Source organism: Ascaphus truei, unplaced genomic scaffold, assembly GCF_040206685.1.
Source record: "Ascaphus truei isolate aAscTru1 unplaced genomic scaffold, aAscTru1.hap1 HAP1_SCAFFOLD_3125, whole genome shotgun sequence".
Classification (NCBI taxonomy): Eukaryota; Metazoa; Chordata; class Amphibia; order Anura; family Ascaphidae; genus Ascaphus; species Ascaphus truei.
The window spans coordinates 1-25,070 of NW_027456099.1; the positions used below are offsets into that span (position 1 = coordinate 1).

General features: G+C 47.6%; 1 protein-coding gene across 1 annotated transcript; it reads right to left on the reverse strand.

The window, feature by feature from the left end:
• Positions 1 to 2,025: 2,025 nt before the first annotated feature.
• On the reverse strand, positions 2,026 to 23,978 carry LOC142483270 (uncharacterized). The gene is made up of 13 exons (XM_075583337.1): positions 23,016 to 23,978; positions 19,214 to 19,427; positions 17,939 to 18,066; positions 16,436 to 16,543; positions 15,042 to 15,239; positions 13,776 to 14,320; positions 12,675 to 13,026; positions 11,910 to 12,120; positions 9,822 to 9,973; positions 9,168 to 9,281; positions 8,702 to 8,887; positions 4,707 to 4,800; positions 2,026 to 2,455 (listed from the first exon to the last, which is right to left on the reverse strand). Exons 1-13 carry the CDS (start codon positions 23,863 to 23,865, stop codon positions 2,392 to 2,394), a joined length of 3,216 nt encoding a protein of 1,071 aa, XP_075439452.1. The 5' UTR covers positions 23,866 to 23,978; the 3' UTR covers positions 2,026 to 2,391.
• Positions 23,979 to 25,070: the final 1,092 nt, after the last annotated feature.

The window sequence follows — 25,070 nt, forward strand, 5'->3', positions numbered from 1 at the left end:
TGTATATAAAAGATGTAAGCAATATTTCTGCTGTAAAAATAGAAGGGGAAATGCTTTCCCAAATCCCCTTTTTCTTTAAAAAGAAAGCGTAATTGTGTTTATTTTATTTGAAACAAAGTCGTGGCACTCGGAACGAAAATATATATATATATATATACAGTGTATATATATAAAAAAAATCCAAGTAGTTTTATTTTGTATCCCTAATACTATCACACTCACATCGCTGGCCATGTGGAAGGGTCTTCTCTGCTTCAGGCCTTCGATTAAAAAGGGGTCAAAATCCAGCCCTCTGACACACTCGCCAACGCTCATTGATTTTTAGCATCGCTGTTAATTGAGTGTCGCTGTAAAATGCAGCACTTTGCCATTAAAATCCAATTTTTCAGTCCACAACCTCATTACTTTTGAATCCTTAGGCCTCAGACACAGTACAGGCGTGTGGCGTGACGTCATGCGTGCCTGTACTTGCCGAGATCTGTGTCCTGCAGGGTTGAGCAATGAGAGGGAGAGGGAAGGGAGAGAGGAGGGAGAGGGGAGGGAGAGGGGTGGCTGAACCACGCACTTGACCCGGCCATCACGTGGCAAAGACAAACAGGTTTGTCTCACCCATCGCGCGCGTTGGCCTGGATTTGGTACAAGCAAAGTCGCTTGCGCCGCATCCTCTATGGATACGGCCTTCGAGATTAATCTGTGCCCTAAGTCTACATTCACGTTTATATATAAGAAGGTGTGCACACACACACACTCCCACCCACCCCGCCCCCCCCACCATCTCCAAAGAAAAGCAGGTGATCACCAATATATTTAAGGGGGAAAACCATATATACAAAAATTTAACAAAACCAACCTGCTGACAGGTTTTAAAAGATAATGTTCATTATTTTTTTTTCCTCAAAGGTATTTTTCTTTTATATAAAAGATATTGCTATGAAAAAAAAAAATGCGGAAAATTAAAAATGCCAAAATATTTTTTCTGTCCAATTATTATGAGGAGTTACGGGCTACAAGGTTTCCCCGGCCTCTTGCCAATCGATTAGGAAACAACCTCTCGTGATGTCCTTTATGACAGCAGTAATGACACCCACTTTATTCTGTGTGCCGGCTCTGGGTATTAATACAGGCGGATTTATATGCGCTGCTGGGTCTAACAGCGCCGAATCTCAGTCGGGAAACGGCGTCGGAGTGATCAGCCAGGAGAAATCTGATACCGTTTCCAGTGGGCCAAGGACTCGGTGCAATTTTGGAGCAAAAGGACTACACCAGAATAAAGGGGGAAACAAATCCTATTGTTTTCCGTCACTGGCAGCTGATCTAGAAACAACGTTTTGTTAAGAAGTGAAGTCTTCCTTGAACAAATGTAACCATGCCTACAGCAAATACATGGGCAATCTGCTTTGGAAATGAAGCATGGTGGCTTTTTGGTGGGGGCCGCTGAATGAGGGAGTATTGGTCAATTGTGTTTTCTTTACCTTTAGGTCTCGGACATAATGCAGGCGTGCGAGCGCGCGTGCTTGCCGAGATCCGTGGCCTGCAGTGTTGCGCAATGGGGGGGGGGGGGGGTGGCGTGCTCGTCACGTGAGCGGTTCGCCTTCATTGGCTGAACCACGCACGTGACCGGGCCGTGGCGCGGCAAAGACAAACCACTTTGTCTCGCCACGTACCGGTCGCCTCGCCACGTACCGGTCGCCTCGCCGCTGGCGCGCACTGGCTAACACAGTGACACCAGACAGGAGGGAGCAGCCAGAGGCGATCACACCCTCCCAAGTGTCCGCTCACCATGTTTACATGGAAAAGGATCTCAGAATCCCCCCCGATGTGGCCACTTCAGCATTGTCACTGCCATTACTGCTCTGTGGTTGTAGTAGACATGGAGTGGCCAACTCCAGTCCTCAAGGGCCACCAACAGGTCAGGTTTTCAGGATATCCCTGCTTCAGCACAGGTGGTGCAGACGTTTACTGAGCCGCTGATTGAGCCACCTGTGCTGAAGCAGGGATTTCCTGACAACCTGACCTGTTGGTGGCCCTTGAGGACTGGAGTTGGCCAGCCCTGTAGTAGACCCTTTAAACACATCTGGTACAGTGTTTTGCTCCAGAATAGCACCACTTTTGGCCCATATTCAACATGCTGCAAAGCCCCTTCCCCGTGCTGCTGGTGAAGATTTGAGTCCCACTCATTTGATTGCCGCTGATCTCTTCCCTAGCCCTGGGAAGCATTTTCACAGCATGTGTAGCAGGGGCCACCAACTCCTCCATCATCGCACAATTTAACGTGTTCATTTTCCCGTAGGGTTCATATTGTCCCCACCAAACAAGCCCCTTCCTCTCCACGCGGAGGCGCAGAAGGTGGAGTCCGTGGCCCGCTCTCGTCTTTCTTGCTGCTTCTCTCTGCTAGTAGTCAGATGTGAGCTCCCGATGTTGGTTCATTTCGATAGAAGTGTAATTCTGCGGGCGCCTACGATGGAAAGACACGGATATTAAAAGGTGCAATTCCCACCAACATGACCTATATTGAAAGTGAGCTCCATCTGATGCCCTTTAAAGCAGATCTACCTCATTTGTATCATTTTTTCTAGCTCTTTTTGAATACACTTTGTTTAAAGGCCCAAGGCCTGTAGTAGAGTGTTCACATGGTAACTCCTAATCATTCTAACGTGTTCCACTCAGAAATGTTTCAAAGATTAACATGCAGGGGGAACTGCCCATTTGGGGAGCGTTGAAAGAAGACAGGTTTAGCTATTACTACACCCTTTGCTTTGTCCACAAGCATTTTCATCATTTTTCTTAACCCTTTCTCTACCAGTGGGGCCATCTATTATATTGCGTGTTATTATATCGCTCTATATTGCGTGTTATTAGAACGAACTGTGTGTTAATTAATAGACGCTCTGCATGTTATTAAAATGTTCTATGCGTGATTTATTGGTCTGTGTGTTATCAGAACGCTCAGCGTGTTATTAGAACGAACTGTGTGTTAATAGACGCTCTGCATGTTATTAAAATGTTCTGTGCGTGATTTATTGCTCGGCGTGTTATTAGAACCCTCGGCGTGTTATTAGAACCCTCGCCGTGTTATTAGAACCCTCGGCGTGTTATTAGAACCCTCGGCGTGTTATTAGAACCCTCGCCGTGTTATTAGAACCCTCGGCGTGTTATTAGAATACTCGGCGTGTTATTAGAACCCTCGGCGTGTTATTAGAACCCTCGCCGTGTTATTAGAACCCTCGGCGTGTTATTAGAACCCTCGCCGTGTTATTAGAACCCTCGGCGTGTTATTAGAACCCTCGGCGTGTTATTAGAACGCTCAGCGTGTTATTAGAACCCTCGCCGTGTTATTAGAACCCTCACCGTGTTATTAGAACCCTCGCCGTGTTATTAGAACCCTCGCCGTGTTATTAGAACCCTCGGCGTGTTATTAGAACGCTCAGCGTGTTATTAGAATCCTCGGCGTGTTATTAGAACCCTCGGCGTGTTATTAGAACCCTCGGCGTGTTATTAGAACCCTCGGCGTGTTAGTAGAACCCTCTGCGTGTTATTATATCGCTCTGCATGTTATATCGCTCTGAAATGCGTTACTGGCCCCTCTGGTAGCTAAGGGGTCAATTTTCTATCATTCTGTGATTCCATTGGGTATTAATCAGGCTTCCTGCCTGGCACACAGACATTAGCTATACGGTAGGGGTATTAATCAGGCTTCCTGCCTGGCACACAGACATTAGCTATACGGTAGGGGTATTAATCAGGCTTCCTGCCTGGCACACAGACATTAGCTATACGGTAGGGGTATTAATCCGGCTTCCTGCCTGGCACACAGACATTAGCTATACGGTAGGGGTATTAATCAGGCTTCCTGCCTGGCACACAGACATTAGCTATACGGTAGGGGTATTAATCCGGCTTCCTGCCTGGCACACAGACATTAGCTATACGGTAGGTGTAAGATAGATAGATAGGTGTTGTCACTTAGACGACAGTGGGCTGTTTAAATGCAAAGATAACACTGTGTTCTGTAACGCGTCTCTCAACTTCACCTATTCTCCCCACATCACAAGCAGACCCACACGAGGCACAACATGGGCACCGTGCCCCGGGCACCGGAAACCTGCCGTTATACAGATATCTTATAAAGGGGAAGGATTGAGAACCTGTGATTTCCATCATAATAATCCTCCCAATAACCCCTGGCTGAAGCGCTATTAAAAACTGTAGCAGTTCTGTGTTTCAATTTTGGAAGGTGTCATTCTGTTAAACGAGGAGGCACAACTCTGTGGATCCCCATGTAATAAGGTTTATTGCGTTTTGAGAGAAGACCCCCTTTTTCTTCTCCCCGGGGACACTACATTCAAGCACATCGGCTACTTATGTAAAGAAATACAGCACAAAGAACACTTTACCTGGGGCTTTGAGAACTGACAGAGTCCCAAAGGTGTTAGAGAAATGGCTAAAGCAGAGTGCCAGAGAAGGAGATGGGGAGAGAGGTGGTTTTCAAAACTTGAAAGCAGGTAGAGGAGTGGCGTGTGTGGGGGTATAAGTACGGGCAGGGAGGAGCATATATCCAGTCTTTAGCCTAATAAAAAGCAGGGGGTACAACAAGCACTTTGATTATGGCCCTGATCGGGTTTGCTTTCGGTGTACAAAAAGTCGGCGTTTAAACATTTCAGGTAAGTGACCCCCTCCCTCTGCCCCAGGGAGGTGACCCCACATACCTCTTGCGTAGGTACAGTATCAGTCCGACTGCTCCACCTATCAACAGCAGTGACAGCAGCACAAGAAGGGAGAGCTGCCATATCTGCAGGGAGCCTGGCAGGAGAGACACCACATAATCAATATCGTTTATTTGTAAAGCGCCAACATATTCTGCAGCGCACTCCTCAGGGAGTTTAAACATCCGAAAGCTGGGGGAGCGTCTGACGCTGCGTGGTGGGAACCCCAGAGAGAGGGGGCCGCACGGGAGAAGTCTTGCAGGCGGGAGTGAGAGGGGTAGTAAGGCAGGAGGAAAGGCGGATGTCATGGGCAGAACGTAGGGGGCGTTTAGGGATATATTTGGGGCTGAGATGTAAGGGGGGGAGGGGGGCAGCGTCGTTGAGAGCTTTGGAAGTCAGAATTAGGGTATTACATTTGATTGTAGCGAATATGGGAAGCCAGTGTATGGAGCTGCGTGGTGGAGCAGTAGAAGTGGAGCGGTGAGGGAGGTAGAGGATATGGGAAGTCAGTGTAGGGAGCTGCGTGGTGGAGCAGTAGAAGTGGAGCGGTGAGGGAGGTAGAGGATATGGGAAGTCAGTGTAGGGAGCTGCGTGGTGGAGCAGCAGAAGTGGAGCGGTGAGGGAGGTAGAGAATATGGGAAGCCAGTGTAGGGAGCTGCGTGGTGGAGCAGTAGAAGTGGAGCGGTGAGGGAGGTAGAGGATATGGGAAGCCAGTGTAGGGAGCTGCGTGGTGGAGCAGTAGAAGTGGAGCGGTGAGGGAGGTAGAGGATATGGGAAGTCAGTGTAGGGAGCTGCGTGGTGGAGCAGTAGAAGTGGAGCGGTGAGGGAGGTAGAGGATATGGGAAGCCAGTGTAGGGAGCTGTGTGGTGGAGCAGTAGAAGTGGAGCGGTGAGGGAGGTAGAGGATATGGGAAGCCAGTGTAGGGAGCTGTGTGGTGGAGCAGCAGAAGTGGAGCGGTGAGGGAGGTAGAGGATATGGGAAGCCAGTGTAGGGAGCTGCGTGGTGGAGCAGTAGAAGTGGAGCGGTGAGGGAGGTAGAGGATATGGGAAGCCAGTGTATGGAGCTGCGTGGTGGAGCGAGAGTGAGGGGAGAGCAGGCTAGAAGTGGAGCTGCGTGGTGGAGCAGTAGACGTGAGGGAGGTAGAGGATATGGGAAGCCAGTGTATGGAGCTGCGTGGTGGAGCAGCAGAAGTGGAGCGGTGAGGGAGGTAGAGGATATGGGAAGCCAGTGTAGGAGCTGCGTGGTGAGCAGCAGAAGTGGAGCGGTGAGGGAGGTAGAGGATATGGGAAGCCAGTGTAGGGAGCTGCGTGGTGGAGCAGCAGAAGTGGAGTCGGTGAGGGAGGTAGAGGATATGGGAAGCCAGTGTAGGGAGCTGCGTGGTGGAGCAGCAGAAGTGGAGCGGTGAGGAGGTAGAGGATGATGGGAGTGCAGCTGTAGGGAGCGGTGAGGGAGCAGAAGAGCGTGGAGAGAGATGGGGAAGCAGTTGGAGCGTGAGTGGAGCAGCAGAAGTGGGAGCGGTGAGGGAGCTGAGATGGGAGCAGGCAGAAGCGTGGAGCGGTCGAGGAGGTAGAGGATATGGGAAGCAGTGTAGGGAGCTGCGTGGTGGAGCAGCAGAAGTGAGCGGTGAGGGAGGTAGAGGATATGGGAAGCCAGTGTAGGAGCTGCGTGGTGGAGCAGTAGAAGTGGAGCGGTGAGGGAGGATATGGAGCAGTGTAGGGAGCCAGTGAGCTGAGTGGAGCAGTGAAGCTGGAGCGGTGAGGGAGGTAGAGGTATGGGAAGCCAGTGTAGGGAGCTGCGAATGCCGTGAGGGAAGGTGAGGATGGAGCGGTGAGGAGAGTAGAGGATATGGAAGCCAGTGTAGGAGCGGGTGAGCAGTAGAAGTGGAGCGGTGAGGGAGGTAGAGGATATGGGAAGCCAGTGTAGGGAGCTGCGTGGTGGAGCAGTAGAAGTGGAGAGGTGAGGGAGGTAGAGGATATGGGAAGCCAGTGTATGGAGCTGCGTGGTGGAGCAGTAGAAGTGGAGCGGTGAGGGAGGTAGAGGATATGGGAAGCTGGTGTAGGGAGCTGCGTGGTGGAGCAGTAGAAGTGGAGCGGTGAGGGAGGTAGAGGATATGGGAAGCCAGTGTAGGGAGCTGCGTGGTGGAGCAGCAGAAGTGGAGCGGTGAGGGAGGTAGAGGATATGGGAAGTCAGTGTAGGGAGCTGCGTGGTGGAGCAGCAGAAGTGGAGCGGTGAGGGAGGTAGAGGATATGGGAAGTCAGTGTAGGGAGCTGCGTGGTGGAGCAGTAGAAGTGGAGCGGTGAGGTAGGTAGAGGATATGGGAAGCCAGTGTAGGGAGCTGCGTGGTGGAGCAGCAGAAGTGGAGCGGTGAGGGAGGTAGAGGATATGGGAAGCCAGTGTAGGGAGCTGCGTGGTGGAGCAGCAGAAGTGGAGCGGTGAGGGAGGTAGAGGATATGGGAAGCCAGTGTAGGGAGCTGCGTGGTGGAGCAGCAGAAGTGGAGCGGTGAGAGAGGTAGAGGATATGGGAAGCCAGTGTAGGGAGCTGCGTGGTGGAGCAGTAGAAGTGGAGCGGTGAGGGAGGTAGAGGATATGGGAAGCCAGTGTAGGGAGCTGCGTGGTGGAGCAGCAGAAGTGGAGCGGTGAGGGAGGTAGAGGATATGGGAAGTCAGTGTAGGGAGCTGCGTGGTGGAGCAGTAGAAGTGGAGCGGTGAGGTAGGTAGAGGATATGGGAAGCCAGTGTAGGGAGCTGCGTGGTGGAGCAGCAGAAGTGGAGCGGTGAGGGAGGTAGAGGATATGGGAAGCCAGTGTAGGGAGCTGCGTGGTGGAGCAGCAGAAGTGGAGCGGTGAGGGAGGTAGAGGATATGGGAAGCCAGTGTAGGGAGCTGCGTGGTGGAGCAGCAGAAGTGGAGCGGTGAGAGAGGTAGAGGATATGGGAAGCCAGTGTAGGGAGCTGCGTGGTGGAGCAGTAGAAGTGGAGTGGTGAGGGAGGTAGAGAATATGGGAAGCCAGTGTAGGGAGCTGTGTGGTGGAGCAGTAGAAGTGGACGTGAGGGAGGTGGACGAGTCTGGTGGCAGCGTTTTGGATGGATTGGAGTTGGGACAGACGGACAAGGGGAATGCTGACTAGGAGAAGGTTGCAGGAGTCAAGGCGGGACAGGATGTGTGAATTCAAATTTTAATTGCATCATGAGTGAGAAAAGGGCGTATCCTAGTGATATTTCGGAGGTGGAGTTGCAGGACTGAGTGAGTGATTATGAGGGATGAAGGATGGGGCAGAATCAAAGATGACCCCTAGGCAGCGGGCTTGGTGGTGATGAGATTGTGGTGTTATCGACAGTGAGGGAGAGTTAGGGTGTACGTGTGGCAGTGGAAGGGGGAAAGAGTATTAATTCAGTTTTGGACATGTTAAGCTTCAAATAACGGTGGGATATTCAGGAGTAGACTGCGGAGACAGTTGGTGACACAGCACAAGGGAGAGGAGGGGAGAGATGAGGGGGGACAGGTGCATTTGGGTATCATTGGCATAGTGATGATACTGAAAGTCAAAAGATTGTATTAGTTCACCAAGAGAATAGTGAGAATAGCAAAGGACCAAGGATAGAGCCTTGTGGGACCCCGACAGAAAGAGGGGACATCAGAGAAGGAAACACTGAAGGAGCGGGTTGGTTGTGTAGGACGTGAACCAGGAGAGGGCAGAGTCATGGAGAGTGTGCAGGAGAAGGGGGTGATCAACAGTGTTGAAGGCAGCAGAGCGATCCAGGAGAAGTGACCCATAGACTTAACTGTGAGCAGGTCGTCAATCAACCAATGACAGTAGATAATAATTGGAAAAAAAAAAATAACAAAGCTGTTCTTTACCGTGTCAAAGTTTAAAACATATTTGAAAATACATATAGTTGTCCGATTTTATTATAAAAGGAGGCGGCTCCATTTAACCTATTAAACATGTCCCGACTCAACTCATCTGAGAGACAAGGGAAGGATCCCTCTGCTCCACCTTACCTCGTCTCGTCTCTGGAGCACGGCATCCCGTAAGCGATCCTAGAGAGCTGTCCTGTAGGGTCAGGGGCCGCGGGTCACTGAGGAGGTCTCTGTTCCAGCTCTGGATGAGATGCCGGTCGTTGCCGGTACTCGAGAAGACATTGCCAGAGATAGACAGTCTGCTTGAAGCACAAGTAAAGTCCAAATCTAAAGGGAAACAGAGAGAGATACGGGGTTCAGAGGCTCGAAGTATGTTGGGATGCGGCTGGAAAAGATGCGAGACCCATCGATTTCACTGGAGCTAAACTCTCCTCCAGCGTGGAGAAGCACCTTCACTGTATATTGAATATGGACCAGAGAGCGGGAAAGAGACAGGAAATAAAAGCACTGAAAGGCTGCAGGGGACCTGGAAATATATGATGGTAACACAACTCGCGCAAGCATTGGATGGAGGGTTTCTCAGCGGGGCGGGCTCCCACTGACTGACCTTGTATATATGATGGGGGTGCAGCGCATGAACAGTGACTTTCCATGGACTTGCTGAGAGCGACCTTCAAGTTATCCAGCGTCCTCTGCTGTGTCTGCTCCCATCCAGAGCAATCTGCAGGGCGAGAGGAGAGTGTAACCCTTACATGTACGCACGCACAGTACAAGCGCATAAAGCAACTGCGTAGGGCCATAATAATTATGGTATTTAATTATTCAATTAAAATGTAGCCGGCGCATGGATTCGTGTACAAGTTTCATTTATTTGTCTCATGGACCATTACACGTATTAGGAGTAAAGAGGCAGTGAGTGTGAGCAAGAGGAAACTGTTCAGACAGTTTGTGTGTCTCTGTGAGCGCATCAGGGTGTGTGTGTATCAGTGTGTTAATTTGTCTGCAGTAGTGTCTGTAATGTGTGTGCGTGCATCAGTGTGTAGCAGCGTGTGTGTATATGTGTATCAATGTGTTAGTGAAATGGCGCCATGGTTATGGAGCACCAGGTGCTGGCGTTAGGGGGCAGCAGCTAGAAATGGCACCAATAACTCCTCTGCCAGAGAGACCATTAAACACCACGCCGACATGTGACACTGGCCCTTGTGACAGTGGAGGGATTACTAATGTGCGCGGTGCGACTCCCTCCTCTCTCCCCCATTACTCTGGCTGGAGTCCGGCAGGCAGAGGTCCAGCTGAATTGATGTGACGCTGGAGGGGCAGAGGTTCTCCGAGCCGGGGCTGGGCTGCAGGACGGGGAACAGCAGCATGGTGGAGAAACCCTGGGATGAGGGACAGCGGCTCAGGGACACCAACCTGCAACGGCAAACACACTGTCAGACTAAGGGGAAAGGTCTGCTGAGCACAGAAACCCCTCTACTCATAGAGGGGCCAGCACTGCGGCCTGCTGCCCCCGGTGCTCGCGCCCCCTTACCTCCGTTCCCTGCGTCAAATGACGCCGCAGTGTCATGTGACATCACGTCACGTGATGCCGCGTTGCCATGGCGATCCCCCGGCATTTAAATGAAATGCCGGGGGGAAGAGCGCAGGGCCTCTGCAACCACTACGCCCCCCTACAAAAATCTCCCGCCCCCCTGGGGGGAGCGCCCCGCTGAGATAGACATTAATAAACACAGTCTAAACACACACACTGATTTGCATATTCCATAAAACACCTTCTGCAAAATACTTTACAGTCCAGTCAAGTGAATAAAATGTACGGTGTCTTCGCATTCATGGGACATCCAGAAGATGTCTCATAAAATAGCACTAATCAGTAAATATGGTTAATAATATGAGGTCCCCTTTCTCTCACCTCTTCTCCAATATAGTATGAAGTCCCCTTTCTCTCACCTCTTCTCCAATATAATATGAGGTCCCCTTTCTCTCACCTCTTCTCCAATATAATATGAAGTCCCCTTTTCCTCACCTCTTCTCCAATATAATATGAAGTCCCTTTCTCTCACCTCTTCTCCAATATAATATGAGGTCCCCTTTCTCTCACCTCTTCTCCAATATAGTATGAAGTACCCTTTCTCTCACCTCTTCTCCAATATAATATGAAGTCCCCTTTCTCTCACCTCTTCTCCAATATAATATGAGGTCCCTTTCTCTCACCTCTTCTCCAATATAATATGAGGTCCCCTTTCTCTCACCTCTTCTCCAATATAATATGAAGTCCCCTTTTCCTCACCTCTTCTCCAATATAATATGAAGTCCCGTTTCTCTCACCTCTTCTCCAATATAGTATGAAGTACCCTTTCTCTCACCTCTTCTCCAATATAATATGAAGTACCCTTTCTCTCACCTCTTCTCCAATATATGAGGTCCCTTTCTCTCACCTCTTCTCCAATATAGTATGAAGTACCCTTTCTCTCACCTCTTCTCCAATATAATATGAAGTCCTGTTTCTCTCACCTCTTCTCCAATATAATATGAGGTCCCCTTTCTCTCACCTCTTCTCCAATATAATATGAAGTCCCCTTTCTCTTACCTCTTCCCCAATATAATATGAGGTCCCCTTTCTCTCACCTCTTCTCCAATACAATCTGAAGTCCCCTTTCTCTCACCTCTTCTCCAATATAATATGAGGTCCCCTTTCTCTCACCTCTTCTCCAATACAATCTGAAGTCCCCTTTCTCTCACCTCTTCTCCAATATAATATGAGGTCCCCTTACTCTCACCTCTTCTCCAATATAATATGAGGTTCCCTTTCTCTCACCTCTTCTCCAATATAATATGAGGTCCCCTTTCTCTCACCTCTTCTCCAATATAATATGAAGTCCCCTTTCTCTCACCTCTTCTCCAATATAATATGAAGTCCCCTTTTCCTCACCTCTTCTCCAATATAATATGAAGTCCCTTTCTCTCACCTCTTCTCCAATATAATATGAGGTCCCCTTTCTCTCACCTCTTCTCCAATATAGTATGAAGTACCCTTTCTCTCACCTCTTCTCCAATATAATATGAAGTCCCCTTTCTCTCACCTCTTCTCCAATATAATATGAGGTCCCCTTTCTCTCACCTCTTCTCCAATATAATATGAGGTCCCCTTTCTCTCACCTCTTCTCCAATATAGTATGAAGTCCCATTTCTCTCACCTCTTCTCCAATATAATATGAGGTCCCCTTTCTCTCACCTCTTCTCCAATATAGTATGAAGTCCCATTTCTCTCACCTCTTCTCCAATATAATATGAGGTCCCCTTTCTCTCACCCTGTCTCCAATATAATATGAGGTCCCCTTTCTCTCACCTCTGCTCCCCATATAAAGTGACACTGTCTTTGCCCAAGTCTCTCAGGGCCTCTGTCCCTGCCCCAGTCTCCCATGTGTACACAACCGCATCCAAAAGGCCCTTCTGGGTCACGGTGGATCCCACGGGGAAGCTCTCCGGACTTCCCCTGTACAAAGCCAAGGCCTCCAGCCCGCGGGTAGAAGGGCGAGAGAGGGGCGGGAGCGGCAGGTCTGGGGATTGAAAGAAAACTGGGTCAGCTTTGCAATACATTGCAGGGCTCTCTGGCAGGAAGGGGTTTAAGGTGCAATCCCATGGTGCCGGCCCCAAAAACAACGTTGTGTATAGAATTTTACAATGGCTTCCCTTAACTAATCTAACGGTGCTAAAAACAAAAAATTACAAACTGCATTTCTTAAGGGCCTGTGAACAGGGGAAGTGTTTGTCAATCAAGTGTTTTCTTCCCCCTTATCCCACCCGCTCCTGGTCAGAGAGCCAATACAGATAAGTGCGAGAGGGGGATTTGCCTGTGCAACATCTTGTTGAACAGACACAAGAGAGCAGCCAGAGAAAATCACTCCCCTCCCAAATCTCAGTTCTCCGTGTTTACAAACTGAAACTTTATACATGATTTCAGAATACTTAAAGGTGCCATGGGTAAAAAGGCATCAATCAACCGGATGAGACACCTCAAACCTGCCAACGGCATTCATACACTTTGGCCCTAAGAAGATTTGGTCCTTCAGAGAGCTAGCTGCAAGTTAGAGCTAGTGCAAAGGTTACCCACCGTTTCCCGAGTCATTGGCACTGATTAGGTAAATCTTCCTTGCTCCCAGCATGCCTTGCAGTCCGATTCGGCCATACACTTTCCCATCCATACCGTACAGGACCAAGGTGTGGCCCTGCAGTCTGCTCCCCGAGGGCCCCTCCAGCTCGATGAAGCTGTACGGCTCCGGGCCACGAGACACTCCCACTTCACTGATCACCAGCGTCACGAGAGGGTCAGAGGTCACAGGGTGGGCAGATGTCACACAGGCAAAGGTCACGGGACTGGCAGAAGTCACAGGACTGGCAGAGGTCACAGGGGAGGAGGAAGTGGTCAGACAGTCGTTATCTGCCAGAGGAGTAATCTTAGTGACCTGCAATTATGGAAGCAAAGACTTCTATTAAACCTCGTCACCCGTCCTTCCCAAGGGAACAGAAATGAGATTGCAAGTTCCTCAGGGAAGACCCTAATATGTAGGCAAACTAAAGGGGCAGAGTGAATTAAAGGCAGTAGCATGTTAAAAGGGACAAACACCCATAATAAGTTCCAAAATGTTTTTAAACAACTTCAAGAAGATTCAACTGATTTGTATATTTGGAAAAATGTTTTTTTTTGCTTTTCTCCAGGAACACTGAATTCAAGTATATCAGCTTATCAAAGTGTATCAGCTTCTTGTGTTTATCTGTTTGACCAACGATGGCTTCATAATTACTTTGCAAACAGTTTACCTTTGGCTCTGATGACTGGCAAACAGTCTCATCAGACGTCGGCTAAACAGTGTAAAAAACGAAAGCAAAATTTCCAAGCCATTTAAAAAGGCGGTGGGGCTCTGGACGTGTAAATAAAACATACATGGTATGCTAGCTTTGTAAATGTAAAAAAAGTTGTGTGATTGTGGGTACCATCACCATGTGACCACTGATCATAAGGAGACTGGGATTCCAAGCAAGTGGGCGTCCCATTAGCTTAGATCAGGAGTGGCCAACCAACAGGCCAGGATTTAAGGATATTCCTGCTTCAGCACAGGTGGCTCAGTCTTCGACCGTACCACCTGTGCTGAGGCAGGGATATACTGAAAGCGAGACCTGTTGGTGGCCCTTGAGGACCCTGACTTAGACTGACCTGGAAGCTGGATTGGTCCCCTGGCATCAGCCCGTGGCAGCGGCTCAGCGACTCATCCAGCAGACTGAATCTTTGGTCCTCGTGTACCGCCACCTGCCCCGGTGCCAGGACCCGCAGCAGCCCCCTCGCATCATCCCCCACCCGTGACACGTAGACCACGGCATCCACCAGCCCGTCCGCTGTCACCTCCAAATTCTTTTTATAGCCCCCTCCCGGCCGGTAATACAAAGCCACTGCGTCCGCCCCGTTCTGTATGGTGTTGGGGGAAAGCAGGATGTGAGGTATGGGGGTCGTCCCAGTGCTGCCCACCAGGAAGTAACCACGGACGTCCGTACGGTGGCCTTTGAGGTCCAGTGCGAGGTAGGCCAGGTTGTTCTTCCCATTGTAGAGGAGCAACCAGTAGCCGTCCAGGCTGACAGAGCCCCCCTGGGGATGGTAAAGCTCCACGTATTCCGAGTCCTCAGCTGAACCTGGGGTATCAGGGTTCACCTCGCTGATTAGCAGGGAAGGGGCTTCTGACACCACAGGGGCATCTGTAGCAATGGCTGCAATAAGAGGATGTTCTCATTGATTTGGAGTCAGTCTCTCCTGGTGCGGATATTTAGCACCAGCTTCCGCACTCCCGCACTTTTCCATTAACATGCTATTTTTTATCCTCAAATCACACCGATTTTGGTCCTTGGTTACCATCTCTCAATCATCGCCACTAAACAGAGATGTCAACCCTTGAGGGACGGAAATCAGCACAGATTTGGGAGTTCTGCTCCCTTTAATAAATGGTAACCAGAAGGGGGAGGGGAAGGGGGACCCTTGCTACAGCCCGACTGATGTATTGTAAAAGGGAGGTGTTTTAAAAGGGAAATCAAAACATAGAGCACGGACCCAGAGGAAAAAGGATAGTCCCAATGTATGAAGCACTCATTTCACACTGTGGGGATGGAGTCCTTCATACATTGGGACTATCCTTTTTCTCTAGGTCCGTGTCCCTCAATAAATGACCTTCTATTGGAAACGTGCTGATTTGTTAATCTCTACCCTGCTGGAGAGACACGTGGAGCATCTTTCTTTTGACCGCTTCAGAATTCTGCAGAGCATTGCTCTATTATCCTAGATACCTGCAGAACATTGCTTCGATAACCCATTTTCTGCTAGAGATCTCCACTTTGTCGTCTCACTAGCTTTCTGCCTGCAAAGTGTGGTTTCATTACCCCCTCCCCACAGAGCATTGCATTTGATGTCAGACCCACAAGTGAGAGATTTTCAGACCTGGTGCCAGTGTTGGCTTGGTAGTGGGCGGCGGGCAGGCTGGAGACACTGTGGCATTCATACCCCCAACAGAGAAGGTGCTGCCCGATGTCACAAACTGTTGGAGGACGTCCGTCAGGTCGTAACGCTGAAGGGTTGACGTGGAAATTCGGGTGAGGTGGAGGGTCAGCACATCGGACCGGCAGGAAAGGTTGGCATCTAAGTGTTGTCATAGGGTGGTAGGACAGCATAGGTATACAAGCGCTGGGTTACCATCAGTAAAATCCATGCTCTTTCTTACCCATGACATCTAGTATTGAACCTGCATTATTAGTCATGAAAAGTTTAAAAATCAGACAAGCTATTAGTCCACAACGGCCACCAACAGGTCAGGTTTCCAGCATATCCCTGCTTCAGCACAGGTGGTGCAGTCAAAGACTGAGCCACCTGTGCTGAAGCAGGAATAACCTGAAAAACTTGTTGGTGGCCCTTGAGGACTGGAGTTGACCGCCCTTGGGTTAAACCCTACAAAATGTTCTCTAAATCTCGAAACCTCTCTAAATCCCCCTGGCAGATGCGCTACGCAGGGACAGACGCGCTACGCAGGGACAGACGCGCTACGCAGGGGCAGACGCGCTACGAAGGGGCAGACGCGCTATGCAGGGGAAGACGCGCTACGCACGGGCAGACACGCTACGAAGGGGCAGACGCGCTACGCAGGGGCAGACGCGCTACGCAGGGACAGACGTGCTACGCAGGGACAGACGCGCTACGCAGGGACAGACGCGCTACGCAGGGGCAGACGCGCTACGCAGGGGCAGACGCGCTACGCAGGGGCAGACTAAAGTAGAAACATTTGATGGCATCTTCCCCACCTCAACCGTTGTATACATAAACCCCGTTATTTAATCCAGCCCCCCCCCCCCCTATATAAACTGCTGTCCAGATAAAGAAGCGATTTCAATGAGTAGCTTTGATGGAAGGGCGCCGTTTCTCGAAGTGGGTGAACGAAATTTGAATCCAATCTCCAGCTTTCCTTCTGACCCTAGGCAAGGCGCGTTTTCCCCACTGTCCACTATATGTACAATGTTACCGCCACCATGGACGCGGGTCACCAAATGCCGATGTGGGCTATCGCACCCCAATTGGCATTGACTGCCACTGATATGAATGGCACTTAAGGCCGGATAGGGGTACGGTACCCTGCATTGGCATTTAGTACATTTCCCCTTAATTCCTCCCTGCCCCAAAGAGTTTAAAATCTAGTTTTGATGCCTCAGGAAGATGGAGATAATGTGGCTTGTCCCAAGATCACAAGGAGAGCCGACACTGGGATTCAAACTTGGTTCACCCACTTCAAAGGCAGTGATTTTAGTGCCGAAATACTCCCACCTCACCCTCTCCGAATACCCCACCTTTGAAGGAGCTCACAGGCACATCACACCTGCAGAGGGTTTGCAGCGACAGAGCCAGAGACGTCAGCAGCTCAGAGAGTACCTGGTCTCCCTGCCACAGGGAGCAGCCTGCAAAGAGAAACGGGGAATCAGTAAGAAACACTGGGCTAGGGCGTCACAATACCCAGGGCCATAGCATCCATATAAGCAAAACAGCACAGACTTCTCCTTTCAGCAGTGTATATAACAGTATATACGCATGTGCGGGTCATGTGTACATGTGAGAGTGCATCAGCAGATCTGTGTATATATCAATGTGTCTGTTTTTAGACTGCATCTGAGTGCCCGTGTGTATGGGTGCCAACAAAATAGTTTTCCACGTGAAGTTTGTAAGTGAGACTTGCTTGAGAGGTTCAAGCGATGCCTTTGTGAGCGCCTGCAGAAGTAGAGGACAATCTCACGGAAGGAGAGGCACTCGAATTTGAGGTTAAAAACGTGAGATTAAATCCAGTGTGGCCAACTGTTTGCCCAGTAACGCAGACAAAGCCGACACTGAACTTTAACGGAACTGGCGCTCAGACCTAGGCCCAGTCACTTCTGCAAGAATTCTAAGATTGATGGATTTAAGTAGTCGATATAAAACGCTGTCATATTCTATGGTAGGGTCTGGCGGTAGAGGCCTTTCTCGACTGCATTAAGGTTGTTACAACTTTTTTTGATAGTCTATAATAACCGAAGCTTGGCATTGTTGTAACTACCTCAAGAATAAATATATTAGAACTGCAAGAAACCTGTGTCAGACCAATTTGTTGGAAACTGCATACAAGGAATCTGTATTTTCACACAACAAGGATCTCATACTATTTTCATGTACCAGTGTGTTGGTGAATCGGCGCAGGGGTTAAAGAGCATCAGGTGTATTAGGGGTCAGCAGCGTGAAATGGCAGAGGGACCATTAGGCCCTTCACTGCCGAAGGTGCAAGCGACACCATGCACTTCTGAAGTATATACAACACAACTCCTCCAGATCAATCCGTGGCACACACCTACGGTATATAGGTGACACCTACGGTATATAGGTGATAAATATATTAAATAATTTGGAAAATATTGTACTACATACAGTACATTATACCATCTGACTGACCACTTTTTGAGATATATATATACCCCAGGATCCTCATAGGTGGAGGCGCTGCACCGTATAGAGATATACAGGACACACAGTCACCCCAGGCTCCCTCTGAGGGGAGGCTCAGGCCTTCTGTACATCCAAGAGGAAGCACCGGTACTGTAATAGCGGCTGATTCCCTTAGGGTAGGGGGAATGCCTGTTATATTTTATATATATATATTTTATATATATATATATATATATATATATATATATATATATATATATATATATATACACACACACACACACACACACACACAGAATAAACAGGAAATAAATAATAGACCCTGGCACCCAAAGATCTTAGTGATCACAGTAAATGAAGATTCTGGGGGAAGAAACATTCACCTGATATCCCAAAACACAGCGTAACTTGTTGACAATCGTTAGGCCGTCCAGGAGTGCCGGCTCCGAGCATGAATAATGCCGGATAACCTGCGGTGCTATTGCAGCGGCTCGCAGAATTGTTTAAGTCCCTAGGGAGAGGAAAGAGAGGCGTGTGTGAGAGTGTATATGTATTTACCGACACACACGCACACCCACCCCAGTATCAGAACATGCACGACTGATTTTTTTTATATGGGTATTTGCCTACACTACCCGTATTAAATACAAGTGTAGGCACTACCGGTATATCCTAGCGAACATGAATCACGTCATTGATGATTGCACCGTTCTTAACAGTTTTCACACAAGAAGGGACGGGAAGAAGATAAACTAATGAAAAAAAAGTTTAAAAAATCAAAACCATCAACATCAAGAGCCATTAACAATAGAGAATTTCAACTAGAGTCCTTAAACTCCGCTCCAGCTTGCTCAAGATATTTTGAGGACGCTTTAAACGTGCAAACCAAGTGTTTGTTTTTTTATTATTTTTTTCTATAATCTTCTTGTTCTGGTTGGCATTCATTTCAATTTGGAATGGTAAACCTGTATAAATATATATTATATATATATTTAATATATATATATATTTTTTTATTTTTTTTAAGACCCAAGTGCAAAAATAAGGGAAAGGAGAACCAGTGTGGAGTAGAATGTCTGAGGATTGCAGCTACAAACATTGTGTCAAAAAGCGAACTCACATAGAATCTGCTAGTGTCAGCAGGTAGTTGAAAGTACCAACCATATATATGTGGCAATGCAGAAAGGAGTCTGTCCAGGTCAACAGAATCTTGCGGTCTTTAACGGCAGCAACAGTTTGGTCTCGTTAATGTTTGGACGCAAGAACCGCATCCCCCGATGACGTCATACAGGAACGCGGAGACAGAGACGGAGGGGCATGGACTGCCGAGAGGATCGCTCCCATGCGGTCCTGGCGTCCAAACGGTCGTTGTCATGAAAGACCGTGCTGGGCGGTTCCCAGTACCTACTTAATTTTACCGTTATGCTGTAAGTTCATTTTTTACTTGCGCAATATATATTTTTATACAGAAATACGCTATGTTGCACTTCTTTGTTTAGGAGATTCTGTTTACCTGGACGGACTCCTTTATGCTTTGCCGCATATATATGGTTGGTTTCAACTACCTGATAACACTAGCAGATCCTATGGGAGTTCGTTTTTGACTCAATATACACATAGAAATATACATATGTACACAGACATGGTTTGTTCCTTACCCATTACCCCAGTGTATGATGGGATGGCCCATGGTCAAATCCTGGAGGGGGTGAGAGCCCATGTCTTCATAGTTACTGTACACTAAGGCATCAACCAAGTCGCTGGTAGGAAGCCGAGTCTGCGGCAGCATTGTGCTGGTCTTCCCTAGGTACAGTGCCACAGCTCCACCACCCATGGTGGGCAGACGGACGGAGTCTGGTAGGGTCTGTTCCACTGGGTTGTAAGGTAGATAACACATGGTTAATGAAATGTCTGAGGTAGATCAACCTTACTGTTGTCAACCTCGCTAGGACAGGATATGTATGAGGAGACATAGTGCCTGGCGGCCCTAGGACTGACCATTTATGAAGGGTCCATAATGTGTCTTCCAGCAAGGAAGGTGTTTCGTGGAGGAGTACGTCTTAGTTAATAGTCCCCACAGTGTTTGCCACTTTTAGGACTGACCAAAATCACAGATAGGCAAAAGAATACAGATAAGGGAAGAGCATAGAAAACCATGTGGTAGATAGGTGGAATAAAAATACAAATAATAGTGTAGTCAGTAATCAAAAAGTGAACTTTTTTTTTTTTTTTTTTTTTTTTTTTTTTTTTTTGTATTTTTTTTTTTTTTTTTATTTCAAACATTTTTATTGTTTTCTGACAGGGGTACATTCACATCACATGGTTGTTTACAAACTTAATTAACATATACATTTAAAAGTGAACAACCCGAAGCATCTCAAAGTTGATTGATCAAGAAGAGTCGATCTGCTCCTAGTATTTTGTAACCTCCTATGCATTTAGATTCTATTATGTAGATCCCCATCCGGGAGAATTAACAGTTATAGGAGGATCTTAGATCAAACCCCTTATATTAGTACTATAAAGGATAGACAGAGAGAAAGAGGGGGAAAAGAGAGAAAAACAGAAGGAGAGGGGAGAGACGGGATAGGAACGGGGAAACCATATCTCATTTTTAATCTCTTTAATTATAAGGCCACTGTGCCCAAACTTTCTCATATTGTACTATATTCTGTTTCAGGAGCGCCGATAGGTATTCCATAAGCTTGACCTCGCTTACCTTGCGAAGGACCATTTGCTTCGAAGGGGGTTTAATCTTTTTCCAGTTAGCTGCTATTGAGCAGCGAGCCGCAGTCAGGATGAACGAAGCCAATTTTTTAAGAGGGACAGAGATATCTTCGATGGGTTTCGCGAGTAGGCATATCAGCGGGTCCATCCGTATCTCAACTCCTACCGTCTCCTCAACCAATGAGCATATCATATTCCAGAAAGTCTGGATCTTTGGGCATGTCCACCATATATGCACCATATCTCCTCTCTGGCCGCACCCCCTCCAACAGAGGTCAGACAAGCCAGGGAAGATCCGGCTCAGCCTACTCGGGATTAAGTACCATTGATATAGAATTTTATATATATTTTCCTTAGTAGTAGTGCAAATAGAAGTTTTGGCTGCTGCTTCCCAAATATCCTCCCATTCATCTCTGTCTATATCAAGATTGAGGTCTTCAGCCCATTTCATCATATAATTGTGGTTGACGGGACTCCTGGACCGTGCTAGCCCCGCGTAAATCTCTGAGATCAGACCCTTCCGGTATGTGCCTACCATACACATCTTTTCAAAAGACGTTGGACCTTCAAATTTGGATGTTTGGGAAATTGTTAGGAGAAAGTGTCTGATCTGAAGATAACCATAAAGTGGGAGTTTCAAGGGGAGGCATTTCTCCTGTAAATCAAGTAACGGAATAATAGTCCCTTTGTCTATTAGATCTCTTGCTGATTTCATATTAGCCAAACTAAATGCTTTAAGGTTCCCTGGGACACAACCCGGAGGGAATTCTGGGTTACCAAAAATGGGAGTGAGTATGGAGGGTGAAGACGTCAGTTTATATTTTTTTCTTGTTTTTGTCCAAATTTTCCACGTGCATCTCATTGCTCCCAGGCCTGTTCTGTCCGATATTATCTTCTCTCCCCCTCCGGACCAAAGTATTGCCCCGAGTGAGAGGGGAGCGACACAGGAGGACTCAATTTCCAACCAGCCACAAGACACTGGATCGTTGTTCCAAACTATCGCTTGTTTTAGGTGGGTCGCTTGATAATAATTAATTATATCTGGTACTCCCAGACCTCCACACTCCCGTGGTGCCAACATTACCGATCTAGCCACCCGCGGCTTTTTGTCCTTCCAGATAAATTGGAAAATACTATTTTGAATGCTTTTGAGGTCTGCCAGCGGAACACAGACCGGGAGTGTCTGGAAGACGTATAGTAGCCTGGGAAGGATGTTCATCTTAACAGATGTCACTCTTCCGAGCCATGAAATGTGGTACTTGTTCCAGCACTGGAGGTTTTTTTTAATTTCTGTAAATAAGGGGGGGAAATTATATTTATATAAGGTAGTATAAGAATTTGCGATTCTGATCCCTAGGTATTTAATGTTGTTAGGGCTCCATTTATAACTAAAATTAATTTGCAATAGTTTTACCTCGGGGTCGAGGAGAGATAGGTTCAGGGCTTCAGATTTATCGCTGTTAAGTGAACTTTTAACTATAAGAATGTGTTAATGCCACTCACAAATTCCTAGTCGGTATATGGACATATCAGAGATCCACCTCTCTCTGATAGGAGCAATGGTAATCCTCCTAAGGGGTTAGAACACTGGTATTCCGTGTGCCTCGGAAATTAGAAGAGAGACTCGATGGTGTAGTATATCTACAAAGGTATATTGGACAGATGTACAATACATAGTATTTCACTTACATTTTGTACAAAATTGTGATTCGTGGGAGAGGACTTGGTCGGAGATGTCTGACGTTCTGCCAGTCTCTGCCCGCTCAGTTCCGCATACGTTACTTCCTGTGGCGTCGTCCCTTCAGGGCGGATATGGCTATGGTCTGGTCACTTGGCTGCCCGGGCTCTGATCTCCAAATCTCCAGTAATGATTCAGCGCGTTTCGCCGGTGCTTCGCCAGGACTTAACTTCTATCAACCTCTCTTACTATTTACAATCAATTTCTTGATTCAATGCCCATATACCCACTAGAAATCTGTGAGTGGGATTAACACATTCTTATACTGTAGTTAAAAGTTCGCTTTTTGATTACTGGCTACACTATTATTTGTATTTTTATTCCACATATCTACCACATGGTTTTCTATGCGCTCCCCTTACCTGGAAGGCAACGAGATCGCATTTTGGACCAGAGGACGGCCCATTTTTAGGGTTCAGCTGCTAAACATTTACCTTTTTTTATTGTTTCACTGTTTGGTGAAAGTTGCACATATTTCACTAAGGTCATTTTATTTGTTCATTGTACTTCGATATATACACACTCATTTGGGGGCATTTGCACTTGTGTTATCTTCGACTTTCATAGAGATACACTCAAGCTATTAGGAGCGCCCGGGTACACCCCTCCTTTTTCTGCAAAGGAATATAGAGCCTGTACAAATTACAATTTGTCAAACAGCTGTCTGACTAGAAAGGGCATGTAATAGGGACAGGATAGGGAGCCTCTCATCTCTATGACTGCAAGCCACTGGGTATAGGGAAACGGACACAGAACATGTTAGAAAGGAATCTTTAAAACCGGCAACATATGGGAACGGTGCAGAAATACAGAGGCTGTAAACTCTAGGACCTGAAGGCTCAACGACCGCAGGCAGACTCTGGTATGTGTAGGGCTGAAAGCTCAGAAGATACAACCTAACACACAGACTGATGGTTAGAGGTAGACATGCATTATCTTAACTTCCTTCTCAGAGAAAGATTATCCTAGACAGAAAGCTGGAGTCATGTACTTACCTTGATTGTGGTAGTTCTCTCTCTCAAGCAAATAGAGCCCCTCATTGTTAGTCTGACCCCTAATATCCATGGAGAAATACACCTCCTGCGTCTGCCCATGAATGAATACCAGCACCAAGCCTGAGAGAAGAGTAGACGGGGGCCCCTGGAGCTCTATGTACAAATCCTGAGCAAAGGGAGAGGACACCTCGCTGATCACCACGGCTGGGAGACGTTTGCATTGGTTTTCGCTGCCCGGGGACAGATGTGTCATCTGAAAGGTCCATTGTCCATCCCTCCCTAAGCACCGCCCAATTGACTCATCCAAGGTGTGGAAGCTGGCATCCTCCAAGAAGGCTTCAACCCCAGGCGTGAGAACGCTCTGCAGAACATCTGCCTGGTCTGAAATTCGGGCCTTATGGACCAGCGCATCCACTAACCCCTCGCTAGTCACCCTCATATTTTCCCTGTAGGGGCCCTTCCCGAAATAAAGAGCAATGGCATCTGGCCCGTTCTGTATGGTGTTTGGTGGCAGAATAATAGCAGGCCCAGGGTCCATGCCCAAGGTGCCAACCAAGAAGAAGCCCCTCTTATCCGTGAAGTGATAGGCCAGGCTCACCACTTTGTAGGCCATGTTGGTTTTCCCGTTGAAGAAGACCAAGGTGTATCCGTCGAGGGAGACATTCTGGCCACTAGTGTGTTGGAGTTCTACAAACTCAGTGAAGTCATGCCCGGGGTTATCCGAGTTGACCTCACTGATCAGCAGCCGGCCTTCCGACTTCTGTTCCCTGGCATTCTTAATTAGATTCTGGGACTCTGCCATGAGGGTCCACAGGAGAAGCATCGTTAGGATTGGGTTGATGGCTACCATTTTTCCAGTAATGCGTTTCTCTGGGCGAACTTACTGCGCTGCCACTCCTTTTTTACACCTCTGGAGAGCAAAACGCACGTGAAGATGATGAGATGGTGTCATTCAATGGTAGGATTCTGTAACACAACCAATGTAGAAATCAGCACACCAGATAAGATAGGTATGTATAGGCAGATGGGAACCAAAAGGGACGCCTAAGTACCTTAAAGTAAACACTAGAACAAATAGTGGTAACCTGCACTCAAGCATGAAAATACTAGTCTAAGAGATTCAGATAGTTATAAAAAAAATGTTTTTACGCAATGTAAAATATACAAAAGTGTGGGGGGAAAAAAATCAATAAAACAGAGTTCAAGCATAAGAATACACAATAAAAAAAATCTAGAAGACTACTTATCTAGAGCTCCAAGACTGGCATGCACAGAAATACTAGAAGCTGGTAATCAAGCATGGTGACACAAGAGTAGGCTAAAAAAAAAAAAAGCTCAAAAAGCCAAGGAAAAATAAAATATCACACGAAAAAAACAGGTAAATGTACCAAAAAAAAAAAAGAAGAGACAATGGGATCAACCATTTTTGGGGAAAATCCCATCTTCTCACTGGTTCTAAGTAATTGTAGAACTTCCCTTCAATTAAAAATCAACAATCTATAGCGTTCTAGTGTTACCAGCAAAACTGAGGCGCAGGAAAAGGCCCACGTGATTCAGCAAAAAGTCGGTAATCTCAGGAGCGTCCATCGCTGGTGCTGCTCAGAAGGGATTACAGACGTCTGCTTTTTACTGATCCACTTTGGACTTTTCCTGCATGCACTATACATATACATGGACAATACACACATACACATTAAATACATGCAACATACACACCAAATACAATACAAATACACGCAACTACATGCAACCATCAGATATGTATACAGTATGCATGCAACATCTACATACATCAATACAGCCACAATGCATAAACACAGGCACACCTATAATAGTACTTGCATAAATATAGTGAACAACACACAAACAAACACTTACTGACCTGAGGCTGGACTCTGCAGCACAGAGAAGAGGCCAAGCCAAGGGGAGCGCAGAAGCGCCCCCAGGTGGCTGAATGTGATGCTGCCTGACAAGTGAGAGCAGATCTGCTGATCCTCCCAGCAGCCACTGGCCCAGCATTAGGAAATCTAAACGGCCCGGTGGGCAATTTCCTCC